The 13,139-nt window shown below is 40.3% G+C and overlaps 1 protein-coding gene across 5 annotated transcripts in view; it reads right to left on the bottom strand.

Annotated features, from left to right (window-relative positions):
- LOC124006461 (dixin-A-like) overlaps positions 1-13,139 on the bottom strand; it is a 27,563-nt gene extending 14,424 nt beyond the window's left edge. For 4 of the 5 annotated variants that reach the window (XM_046316483.1, XM_046316485.1, XM_046316484.1 and 1 more), the window contains exons 1-3: positions 12,612-13,139; positions 3,713-3,870; positions 3,168-3,316 (exon numbers count right to left, since the gene is read on the bottom strand). In XM_046316483.1, the coding sequence (XP_046172439.1) occupies positions 3,168-3,316; positions 3,713-3,870; positions 12,612-12,634 (330 nt within the window). In that variant the 5' untranslated portion in view covers positions 12,635-13,139. The remainder of the gene's footprint in view (positions 1-3,167; positions 3,317-3,712; positions 3,871-12,611) is intronic. The other variant, XM_046316486.1, reaches the window with a different exon arrangement.

Genomic DNA, 13,139 nt, shown 5'->3' with positions numbered 1-13,139 from the left:
CTTATTTCTCTCAAATGTTGTGCACAAATTTGTTTAGATCCCTGTTAATGAGCATTTCTCCTTTGCCAAGATAATTAATCCGCCTGACAGGTGAGGCATATCAAGAAGCTGATTAAACAGCATGATCATTACAAAGGTGCACCTTGTGCAGGGGACAATAAAAGACCACTGTAAAATGTACAGTTTTGTCACACAACACAATGCCACAGATGTCTCAAGTTTGAGGGAGAGTACAATTGGCATGCTGACTGCAGGAATGTTCACCAGAGCAGTTGCCAGATAATTGAAGGTTAATTTCTCTACCATAAGAGAATTTGTCAGTACATCCAACCGGCCTCACAACCACAGACCGCATGTATGGCATTGTGTGGGCGAGCAGTTTGCTGATGTCTACGTTGTAAACAGAGTGCCCCATGGTGGTGAGGAGGTTATGGTATGGGCAGGCATAAGCTATGGACAACGAACACAACTGCATTTTATAGATGTCAATTTGACTGCACAGAGATACTGTGACTAGATCCTGAGGCCCATTGTCGTGCCTTTCATCCACCGCCCCATGCCGCAATGATCTGTACACAATTCCTGGAAGCTGGAAGCCAGTTCTTCCATGACCTGCACACTCACCAGCAGTGTTGCCAACTAATTTTCAGGCTAAGTTGCTAGAGGCAGGTTGATTTGTTGCTAAAAGTTGCTAAATGACGTTGTGATGTCATTGCATGATAACGTAAAACTGCGCCATTACATAGAATACACAATAACGTTACTCAAATTAGCTGGCCATCTCTGCAAAAAATATGATTTGACATTTGTTCAGCTACAGACTCCCACTCTTTTCTGTACTTCTGGCTGTACAAATTTGATTGAGATATGTTGATTGATGTTGTAAGTTCTGTTCAAGATCAAACATTCGTTACCAACTATATTCATTGGGTTTGGCTCGTCGAACCCATACAACTGCTGCTGCAGTCAGCCAACAATGATTTGCAATTTGCTGAAATTGCTGCTGGCCTACTGCTGACGACACTCACAATGCACTTTTGCAGCCAGGCACGTGTGTTGTGACAGTGTGTGCCAGAAAAAAAACAGTTTTGTGTCATTTAGAGGGAAAATATTTGCATTTTAGCATTTGAGTCACTTTTCAAAAGTTGCTAAAAGTTCCACATTTTTAAAAGTAGCTAAATTTGTTGCTAGGTGCTGTTTGAAAAACGTTTCCAGGGTAGTCTGAAAAGTTGATAAATCTAGCAACAAAATTGGTAAATTGGCATCACTGCTCACCAGACATGTCACCCATTAAGCCCATTAAGCTTGTTTGGGATGCTCTGGATCAAGGTGTACGACATCGTGTTCCAGTTCCTGCCAATATCCAGCAACTTCGCACAGCCATTGAAGTGGAGTGGGACAACATTCCACAGGCCAAAATCAATAGCCTGATCAACTCTATGCGAAGAAGATGTTTCGCGCTGCATGAAGCAAATTCTGACCCACGCACCTATCTTTTTCTAAGGTACAGTATCTGTGACCAACAGACGCATATTTGTATTCCCAGTCATGTGAAATCTATAGATTAGGACCTAATTAATTAATTTGATATCCTGATATTCTTATATGAACTGTAACTCAAATCTTTGAAATTGTTGCATTTTGTGTTTTATATTTTTGTTCAGCATATGTTTGTCTGACTTACTGTGTGTATCTGGGTGGCAGGTATTTGTGTGTATGGGGCGGCATTGGGACAGTAACCGAAAGGTTGCTGGATCGAATCCCCAAGCTGACAAGATAAAACATCTCTTGTTTTGCCCTTGAACATGCAGTATAAGAATTTGATATAAGAATTTGTTCTTAACTGACTTGCCTAGTTAAATAAAGGTTATTGTTTTTTAAAATCTGTGTGTGTCAAGCTTATTGTGTTTTTATATTAATTTTTATTTCTATTAGTTTTAAGATTGTTATTTCATTTAGTTTTCAGATCCACATGACTACTTTTAATTTAGTTTTAAGTTTCATAAAAAACAGTTCTATTTCGTTCTTATATTATTTTGTTTCTGTTTTAGTGTTACAGACAGAAAGATGCTATGGTTGGAGCCATCTCACTGGATGCGTTCGAGCGGATCACTTTGGTTAAGTGTCACTGCCTTTCAAAGTGTGTTGCATTCTGGGGAAAAAATTGTGCCTACATGTCGACTGCAGGAACTTTACAAAAATCATGTGATCAAAAGGTCATGAAGTTCTGATTGCAGTCAACGGCAAGTTTCTGCAGTTGTTCTTCATCAACTTCGTCCTGTAGCCATCGCCTGTATTGTGGGAGGCTCTATTGTCAACAAATCACTAGGGTCCAGTAGATATATACAAATACATGTGATATTGACCTAATTGATTGTACAATGTTTATACACATCATATTGTATTATGACTTCAGTTTGTGAGTGTGTGATATGGGGGTTAGAAATATTTTGACTTTATAAAGAAAACCTTTAATAAAACACTGCCATGTTGATCTGAGCCATTCCACTGGGCACACACTGGTTGAATCAACGTTGTTTCCACATAATTTCATTTCAATTACATTGAACTAACGTGGAATAGAGGTTAAATTGACGTCTGTGCCCAGTGGGTTACTGTTGGAAAACCACATTAGCGTCCGACTTTTGGCTGTCCCAGATGCACCTCCCCCCACTTCACTCCTCGACTTTCGTCTGCAGTTGGTTGCTTCAGCCTTACCACTCGAACGTGCCCAAAATCTGCAGTGCTGCTCGTGGTTAGTCATCTCACTGAGTCTACCTTTAAATGATGAAGTCAAAAACTATAATGGAACATAATTCATGATGGTTTTTTATTTTACTTTTAGTTTGTTTTGGAGTCTTAGAATATAGTTTCAGCATGGTTTTAGTTTTTCAAACAAGTTTGTTAATTTACTCATTTGTTTTTGTTTTAGTTTCAGTTTTAGTTTACTATATAACCTTGGTTTATGTGTGTATGTGTGTGCAGGTGTGCGGGTGCATGTGTGTGTGTGTGTGTGTGTGTGTGTGTGTGTGTGTGTGTGTGTGTGTGTGTGTGTGTGTGTGTGTGTGTGTGTGTGTGTGTGTGTGTGTGTGTGTGTGTGTGTGTGTGTGTGTGTGTGTGTGTGTGTGTGTGTGTGTGTGTGTGTGTGTGTGTGTGTTGTTAGTTACCTGCAGGCGGAACACCATCCTCCTGGCCTCCTGCATCTCCTTTTCCAGCTGCTCCTGGTGACACTCCAGCTGCTCCTCCCATGATCTCTCCTCCTCTGGCCCACCATGCCCTGTGGCAGGACACAGGCCGCAGAGAGACAACACCTCTTCTGGAGGGCACAGACAGACACGTGGACAGACGGAGACAGACAGACGGACGGACGGACGGACGGACGGACGGACAGACGGACGGACGATCGGTCGGACGGATGGATGGATGGACAGACAGACGGATGGATGGACAGACAGATGGATGGATGGATGGACAGACAGATGGATGGATGGACAGACAGATGGATAGATGGACAGACAGATGGATAGATGGACAGACGGATGGATGGATGGACAGATGGATGGATGGATGGACAGACGGATGGATAGATGGACAGACAGATGGATAGATGGACAGAGACAGAAACAGACCGGGCATGATAAAACATCCTTTTTGTAGCAGGTTAATCAAATGGAAACAGATCTCAGCACCAGAAAATGGATGTGCAGCCAACCTGTATCAGATTTCCTTTCCGTCAACTCTGATTTGTTATCCTCAGGCTCGGCGTGGTCTTCAGATTGAGCTGAGATAAATGCTTCTTTAGGAGTGTCTGTGGACTGAGCGATGATGTACTCTTCTTTAGGGGAGTGTGCAGGGCTGGCTGAACTGAGGCTGCAACAGATGGTGCGAAAAGACAGGAATAAGGAATGACTTTGTTTGCTGCTGAGCCAAATAAAAAGAAACAGTAAATACATATAAAAGGACGACATTATTCTTCTTGAAATGACATATACTGTATATAAATGCCATCTGGACTAAGCAATATTTCAACTGAATGATACACTGTGAACATACACTCCCTCCGTATTTATTTGGACAGTGAAGCTAAAACTTTCAATTTAGCTCTATACTCCAGCATTTTGGACTTGAGATCAAGTGTTTCATATGCAACTGACAGTATGTATGAAAATACACTCAAATAAGAGGTGACATTCTGTACAGTGGCCTCATATTAAACATTTGATATCAAATCCAAAATGATGGAATATAGAGCCAAACTAAACGTTTTAGCAAATCAATATGGAGGGAGTGAAAGTAAACACAGAGATGGACTTTGTTTGTTCATTCATTCAACTTGATTGACACAAACATAAGTGACTGTGTGTATGAAGTTTTACTTAAATTAGAATACACTTTACAAGCAACAGCAGACACATGGGACACATTGAGTCAAACAACTATTTCAAAAAGTAAAATAGGGGCAGGATTTAGAAACATGCTGTTTTAGTGTTTTGGGGATGAACACATTCTTAGGATAATTTTTTCCTCAGGAGACATCAATTCAAAACAAACAATGATTTCAATGTCTCTGAGAGGATTATTTCCTCTTTCAGCATGTATTTAGTCTGTTATATACTGAGTCTGTAAGGTACTGGGTCTGTTAGGTACGGAGTCTGTTAGGTACTGGGTCTGTTATATAGTCATTCTCTTAGGTACTGAGTTTGTTAGGTACTGGGTCTGTTATATTGTCAGTCTGTTAGGTACTGGGTCTGTTATATAGTCAGTCTGTTAGGTCCTGGGTCTGTTATGTACTGAGTCTGTTAGGTACTGGTTCTGTTATATAGTCAATCTGTTCGGTACTGAGTCTGTTAGGTAGTGGGTCTGTTATATAGTCAGTATGTTAGGTACTGGGTCTGTTATGTACTGAGTTTGTTAGGTACTGGGTCTGTTATAAAGTCAGTCGGTTAGGTACTGGGTCTGTTATGTAGTCAGTCTGTATGTTATGATGAGGTCTAGGCCTCTTGTCATGTTCCCTCTTCTGTGTTTTTTAGAAATGGGATCCAGCCATGTGTACTATGACCCCATTGGAAATGGCTCTCAGATGGGGTTTCCATGATCCGTTTCTTAGTATCTGTGGGAAAACAACCATGCTTCTGTCTGTGTTATAAAGTAATTTGCCAGACAAGGGATAAACTACACCACTATTCAGGGCAGTATGTCTGTTTAATGTATTTAAAATATGTATTTCAATTACTTTTTTTGTGTATTTTGTCATTTGTATTTCACTGGCCTGAACTACAGTCCGATCTATTTTATAACAAGATACTTTAGAGAGCATGATTTATTTAGTTTTTTTGCCTACTTGAAATGCCTTTTTTGTATTTTGATAGATTTATATATTTCATATTTTATTTTTATAAATTGTTGGGGGTATTTTATGACAAGATACATTTTGATGTATCTTTACTCATCTCTACAGCCATTCACATTTTTATTCAAATATTATGGTCTCATTCGGGGGTAAATAATAATATCTAACATGCTTTGCAAGTGTTAATTTTTACCCTTCACATTAGCATTTTGGTCATTTAGTTTCTATAGCAACTTACAGTCAGTGCATTCAACTAATGTAGAAAGAGGTAAATAAGCACATTAGCACAGTGATAGCAAGTAAAACACTATTTTTTTTACCATTACTGAAAATGTTGTTGAGGTTAAGGGGGTACTTGCAAATGTATTTTGTATTTTGAATATTCAAGATACTATACTTGTATTTTAAATCAATGCTTTGCAAAAGTATTATGCATTTTATTTTAATACCTTGGTCTTCATGGTATTTTGTAATTGTATTTAGTCATTTTTGCCCATCTCTGCCACTATTCAACATAAGACCCTTGGGCATAACATGTTGAAAAGGGGAGAGAGACTATGTTTGAACCTTTCTGCAAGATTGGTGGATGATGATGGATTGCATTTATGTATCCATATGCTACTTGGTGTGAAGAGGAATGTTGACATGAGTAATTAGACTCACATTACAGCCTGTGTGTGAGATTAATGTCTGGTTTAATGTAGTGTTAGGATGGCATCTGTCTTTTTGCAGTTCAAAAAACAACATTGCATGACTAAATGTGAGTGCTGCGACTGTATAACTGCCCTGGCTTGATCTGTCCATTTTGCAATACCATATAATTAGATGGACTTGGGGTTGCTATAGGGAAAGAATACTACACATTGTTTTTACTTTAAGGCAATTCCATGATAAAAGACAAATGCTGAGAATGACATTTTTCACTTAAAAATGTATGTTAAAAAAAGATTGTCAAATTAAACAAACTGTACAACTGTGTTTGTTAGTGTTGGTGAATGGATAAAGGGTAGATCAACGTAAATGATATGGTAACAGAGTGATCGTGAGGTAACAGAGTGATGTTCAGTGGACATTGTTAAAAGTAGTCCTTGTGCATATAGTTATATGGTTTGTTTAACTTTGCAATCACTGGTTTTTTATTTGACATACATTTTAAATGAAAAATCAGAGTCTTGGCATCACTCTGTTACCATGGAATTGACGTTTATCTACCTTTTATCCATTCACTAACACTGTGAACAGGGAGATTAATGGGGGTTAATTGGGCCACAGGTGGGTCTGTATGTGCTCTCTTACTGTGCCTCAGCTCTAAATGATTAATAATGTATGTGGAGGCAGGTACCATATAATGCTTGCTTAGATTGATATGTAATTGAGTTGGTAGGGATGTATAGAAGATACAGTATGATGACGTGAATAGAAGAATAGAGAATTAGGTTATATACAGTGCATTCGGGAAAGTATTCAGACCCCTTGACTTTTTCCACATTTTGCAATGTTACAGCCTTATTCTAAAATTGATTAAATTGTTTTTTTCCCTCATCAATCTACACACAATACCCCATAATGACAAAGCAAAACAGGTTTTTAGACACATTTACATAAGTATTCAGACCCTTTACTCAGTACTTTGTTGAAGCACCTTTGCCAGCAATTACAGCCTCGAGTCTTCTTGGGTATGACACTACAAGCTTGGCAAACCTGTATTTTTGCAGATCCTCTCAAGCTCTGTCAGGTTGGATGGGGAGAGTCGCTGCACAGCTATTTTCAGGTCTCACCAGAGATGTTAGATCGGGTTCAAGTCCGGGCTCTGACTGGGCCACTCAAGGACATTCAGAGACTTGTTCCAAAGCCACTCCTGAGTTGTCTTGGCTGTGTGCTTAGGGTCGTTGTCCAGTCTAAGGTCCTGAGCGCCTGGAGCAGGTTTTCATCAAGGATCTCTCTGTACTTTGCTCTGTTCATCTTTCCCTCGATTCTGACAAGTATCCCAGTCCTTGCTGCTGAAAAACATCCCCACAGCAAGATGCTGCCACCACCATGCTTCACCGTAGGGATGGTTTTTATTTGTCTTTTATTGGTTTAACCTTTATTTATTTAGGCAGGTCAGTTAAGAGCAAAGTCTTATTCCAAATGACGGCCTAGCAAAAGGCAAAAGGCATCCTGAGGGACTGGGCTGGAATTAAAAATAAAACATGAAATACAAATATAGGACAAAGCACACATCACAACAAGAGAGACACCACAACACTACATAAAGAGAGACCTAAGACAACAACATTGCATGGCAGCAACACATGCAACAAAGCATGGTAGCAACACAAAATGACAACAACATGGTAGCAACACGACTTGGCAGCAGCCCAACATGGTAGCAGCACAAAAATGGGAGCAGCACAAACATGGTGCAAACATAATTGGGCACAGACAACAGCACAAAGGGCAAGAATGTAGAGACAACAATACATCACGTGAAGCAGCCACAACTGTCAGTAAGAGTGCCCATGATTGAGTCTTTGAATGAAGAGACAGATATAAAACTGTCCAATTTGTGTGTTTGTTGGGGCTCGTTCCAGTCGCTAGCTGCAGCGAACTGAAAGAGGAGCGACCCAGGGCAAACCAGTGCTTTGGGGATCTTGAACAGAATGTGACTGGCAGAACGGGTGTTGTATGTGGATGATGAGGGCTGCAGTAGGTATCTCAGATAACCAGTGGGTCTTGCGACGGGTATATAGAGATATACATACAGAGATAACCAGAGATAACCAGTTTACAGAAGAGTATAGAGTGCAGTGATGTGTCCTATGAGGAGCATTGGTGGCAAATCTGATGGCCGAATGGTAACATCTAGGTATTGGCCAGGTGATAAGGCCAGGTTTCCAGGTTTCCTCCAGACGTGACGCTTGGCATTCAGCGAAAGAGTTCAATCTTGGTTTCATCGGAGCATAGAATCTTGTTTCTCATGTTCTGAGAGTCCTTTAGGTGCCTTTTAGCAAACTCCAAGCGGGTTGTCATGTGCCTTTTACTGAGGAGTGGCTTCCGTCTGGCCACTCTACCATAGAGGCCTGATTGGTTGAGTGCTGCAGAGATAGTTGTCCTTCTGGAAGGTTCTCCCATCTCCACAGAGGAACTCTAGAGCTCCGTCAGAGTGACCATCAGGTTCCTGACCAAGGCCCTTCTCCCCCAATTGCTCAGTTTGGCAGGGCGGCCAGCTCTAGGAGGAGTCTTGGTGGTTCCAAACTTCTTCCATTTAAGACTGATGGCGGCCACTGTGTTCTTGGGGACCTTCAATGCTGCAGACATTTGGTACCCTTCCCCAGATCTGTGCCTCGACACAATCCTGTCTCTGAGCTCTACGGACAATTCCTTCGACCTCATGGAATGGTTTTTGCTCTGACATGCACTGTCAAGTGTGGGACCTTATATAGACAGGTGTGTGCCTTTCCAAATCATGTCCAATCCATTGACTTAACCACAGGTGGACTCCAATCAAGTTGTAGAATCATCTCAAAGATGATCAATGGAAACAGGATGCTCTAAAACTCAATTTTTAGTCTCATAGCAAAGACTCTGAAAACTTACTGTATGTGAATAAAGTATTTCTGTTTTTATTTTATTTTATTTTTTGCTAACATTTCTAAAACCCTGTTTTCGCTTTGTCAGTATGGGATATTGTGTGTAGATTGATGAGGAAAATGTTTTATTTAATCCATTTTAGAATAAGGCTGTAATGTAACATTTTTGGGAAAAGTGAAGGGGTCTGAATACTTTCCGAATGCTCTGTACCATCATACTCAGGACGTTTGGAAAATGTTCTGTCATAAGGGGCCTACTTTGATGATTGTAGTGAGCTACAGAGAAACAAGGACAGCCGGTCACAGTGGTCTGGTCACCATCTTATCTGATTCTACTGAAGTGATTATCCCTAAGTACTCCACTGCAACTCATTTCAAATCATCTTGGAATCAGAACTGCAGGCAAAGACGTATGAAGTACATGCCAACCAATGTTCTGTATAAACCACTCTTATCACGGAACCGCCCTTCCTTTGCCCTGGGTGCAGTTTGTTGTAGCTACATGTGGTCATTTCTGTGGATTTCCCTTGATGGATGTACCCTGCTGATCTGTTGTGCCAACTGAAACAACAACATACAGTAGAGATACCAAAATTAGCCACTGAGATTAGCAAGAGATGAGCTTCACTTCAGCATATCTGGTCTTTGCATGTCTTTTGTAATCCCTTTATTTTATATTATTTAACCAGGAAGGGCTCATTGAGATTAAAATTTATTTAAAGATAGGCAGCACCAAGTCATTACAAAAAAAATTACAGACAGACAACATGAAAAACTACAAGTAATCTAGTAAAAACCATTGAATACACAAGAGTATAAAACAGCAAATTAAAAACATTGACAGGTCAGGGAATCAGCCCCAAAATCCTTCATCAGTGATTTAAAAACACCAATCGGGACAAGTTCTTCCAGTTTAAAAGTATTTTGTAAGGTGTTCCAAGACGATGGCGCAGAGTACATAAAAGCCCTTTTACCAAATTCAGTTCGGACATTTGGAACAGTTAGCAGGATAAAGTCCAGCGAACGAAGAGAGTACCCACCACATTTCTGAACAATAAATATGCACAAATAAAAAGGTAGTAAACCCAAAATGGCTTTGTAAATAAAAGTATACCAGTGACTGAGCCTACGAGTGACTAGAGAAGGCCAGCCAACCCTGGTATACAAAGTGGAGTGGTGCGTAAGGGTTTTTCAGTTTAAAATAAATCTCAAAGTGCCATGGTAAAGAGTGTCAATTGATCTCAAACACTGAGCCGAAGCATTCATATATAAAATATCCCCATACAGCTGAAGTCGGAAGTTTACATACACTTAGGTTGGAGTCATTAAAACACATTTTTTCAACCAATCCACAAATTTCTTGTTAACAAACTATAGTTTTGGAAAGTTGGTTAGGACGTTACTTTGTGTATGACACAAGTCATTTTTCCAACAATTGTTGACTGAGAGATTATTTCACTTATAATTCACTGTATCACAATTCCAGTGTGTCAGATGTTTACACACACTAAGTTGACTGTGCCTTTAAACAGCTTGGAAAATTCCAGAAAATTTTGTCATGGCTTTAGAAGCTTCTGATAGGCTAATTGACATAATTTGAGTCAATTGGAGGTGGACCTGTGGATGTATTTCAAGGCCTACCTTCAAACAGTGCCTCTTTGCTTGACATCATGAGAAAATCAAAAGAAATGCCTGAAGGTACCACGTTCATCTGTACAAACAATAGTACGCAAGTATAAACACTATGGGACCATGCAGTCGTCATACCGCTTAGGAAGGAGACGCATTCTGTCTCCTAAAGATGAACGTACTTTAGTGTGAAAAGTGCTAATCAATCCCAGAACAACAGCAAAGGACCTTGTGAAGATGCTGGAGAAAACAGGTACAAAAGTATCTATATCCACATTAAAATGAGTCCTATATCAACATAACCTGAAAGGCCACTCAGCAAGGAAGAAACCACTGCTCCAAAACCGCCATAAAAAAGTCCGACTACGGTTTGCAACTGCACATGGGGGAAAAGATCATACTTTTTGGAGAAATGTCCTCTGGTCTGATGAAACAAAAATAGAACTGGCCATAATGACCATCGTTGTGTTTAGAGGAAAAAGGGGGAGGCTTGCAAGCCGAAGAACACCATCCCAACCATGAAGCACGGTGGTGTCCGCATCATGTTGTGGGGGTGCTTTGCTGCAGGAGGGACTGGTGCACTTCACAAAATAGATGGCATCATGAGGAGAGAAAATTATGTGGATATATTGAAGCAACATCAAGACATCAGTCAGGAAGTTAAAGCTTGGTCACAAATGGGTCTTCCAAACGGACAATGACCCCAAGCATACTTCCAAAGTTGTGGCAAAAAGGCTTAAGGACAACAAACTCAAGGTATTGTTGTGGACATCACAAAGACCTGACCTCCGTCCCATAGAAAATTTGTGGGCAGAACTGAAAAAGCGTGTGCGAGCAAGGAGTACAATCCTGACCCAGTTACACCAGCTCTGTCAGGAGGAATGGGCCAAATGTCACCCAACTTATTGTGGGAAGCTTGTGGAAGGCTACCCAAAACGTTTGACCCAAGTTAAACAATTTAAAGGCAATGCTACCAAATACTAATTTAGTGTATGTAAACTTCTGACCCACTGGGAATGTAATGAAAGTAATAAAAGCTGAAGTAAATAAATCTCTCTCCTATTATTCTGACATTTCGCATTCTTACAATAAAGTGGTGATCCTAACTGCCGGAAGACAGGGAATTTTTACTGGGATTAAAGGTCAGGAATTGTGAAAAACTGAGTTTAAATGTATTTGGCAAAGGTGTATGTGAACTTCCGACTTCAACTGTATAAAATATAGTAAATCCTCTTGAAATAATAAATGTTTTTACCTCATATCTGTCTTCAATATAACTGAATTGCTTTATATTTTCAATATTATTCTGAAAGAGGATCACATGCACACATTCAAGACCTGTGGCCTAGTTTTACAGTATAATGTAATTTGTTTGTTCACTGTCAATTTATTTTGGGTTAGAAATAAAACCTCCACTATGGTGGGCAAATATTAAACATAAATTATCCTAATCTCTGGAACTAAATACTATATAACACTAAAACACAATATGAGATTGGACATGCTCATATACAGTGCGATGCTAATCAGTCTGATCAAAGTAAATCTGAGATGTGAGCCAATCTGCAAATGGAAATCACAGCAATGCCAAACACTGTAGTTAGCTGTTGCTAGGCAATGTCACACATCCAGCTCACATAGACTTCCAGACAAACACCTACACGGACGCACAGTACCCATACCAAAGAAACACACACCCACACCTACATTCAGACAATAGCCGACCGCCCAGCCCTAAAATGATGTGAACTACTCCATTTCTACAAGGTATCACACTATGATTAGTTTCTCCAACACGTGTAATATATATATATATATATATTGTATGAACATAAGATAATATTGATTAGACAAAGAAATGACATCTCCTTCTAAATGACATAGTGCTTGCACTGTATCGAGGTGTCATAACCACTCCCGTCACGTTAAGGTAGCAACATGTAAAGACAATGAACAAACACTGCATTTCTATAACCACTGATTGTAACAATGAGAGGGAGAGAGACAGTGTTATGTAAATAAAGAGATATTGCAAATCATTTGTCAAATCCAACTCTTACCATTTCATCTGTTTGGCTCCCATGCTGGTTTGTTGCACTCTTAACCTCAGATTCAGCCTCTGCCCTGCATGTGGGTGATGCTGCCCTAGTCAGTCAGAAACATAGCCCCAAAACAGACCCAGCAGCAGGGGTGGGAGCAGCACTGCCAACACTAAACCAGCGGACTGAGCCTCCACGTCGCACACACTACTGTGTTCAATCTGCAATAACAGCTAACAGTGTGTTCAAACCTTCTCCAGCATATTCCTTACATACAGCTAGAAATCCTAACCAACAGCTCTGGACTCTTCTCTAAATCACTCCCTGGAAAAACCCAATGGAAATCCTGGCTCAATCCCCCCAGCCCCTGGCAGAAGGGAGAGGATTGGTGTTCAGGCTCACCAGCGGCTGCCTAGTTTTTCAGAACACACTCCCCCTGTGGCTGAGCTCACCAGCTCCCATTCACAAACACAATGTTTGCGTTCTTTCTAGAGGAGAATTCCTGCAGCTCTCCTCCTCCATATATTTTCTCCCTTGCTTTCTCTCTCC

Source organism: Oncorhynchus gorbuscha, linkage group LG19, assembly GCF_021184085.1.
Source record: "Oncorhynchus gorbuscha isolate QuinsamMale2020 ecotype Even-year linkage group LG19, OgorEven_v1.0, whole genome shotgun sequence".
Classification (NCBI taxonomy): Eukaryota; Metazoa; Chordata; class Actinopteri; order Salmoniformes; family Salmonidae; genus Oncorhynchus; species Oncorhynchus gorbuscha.
Note: the sequence above shows the minus strand (reverse complement) of the source record. Positions and strands in the feature narration are given on the sequence as shown.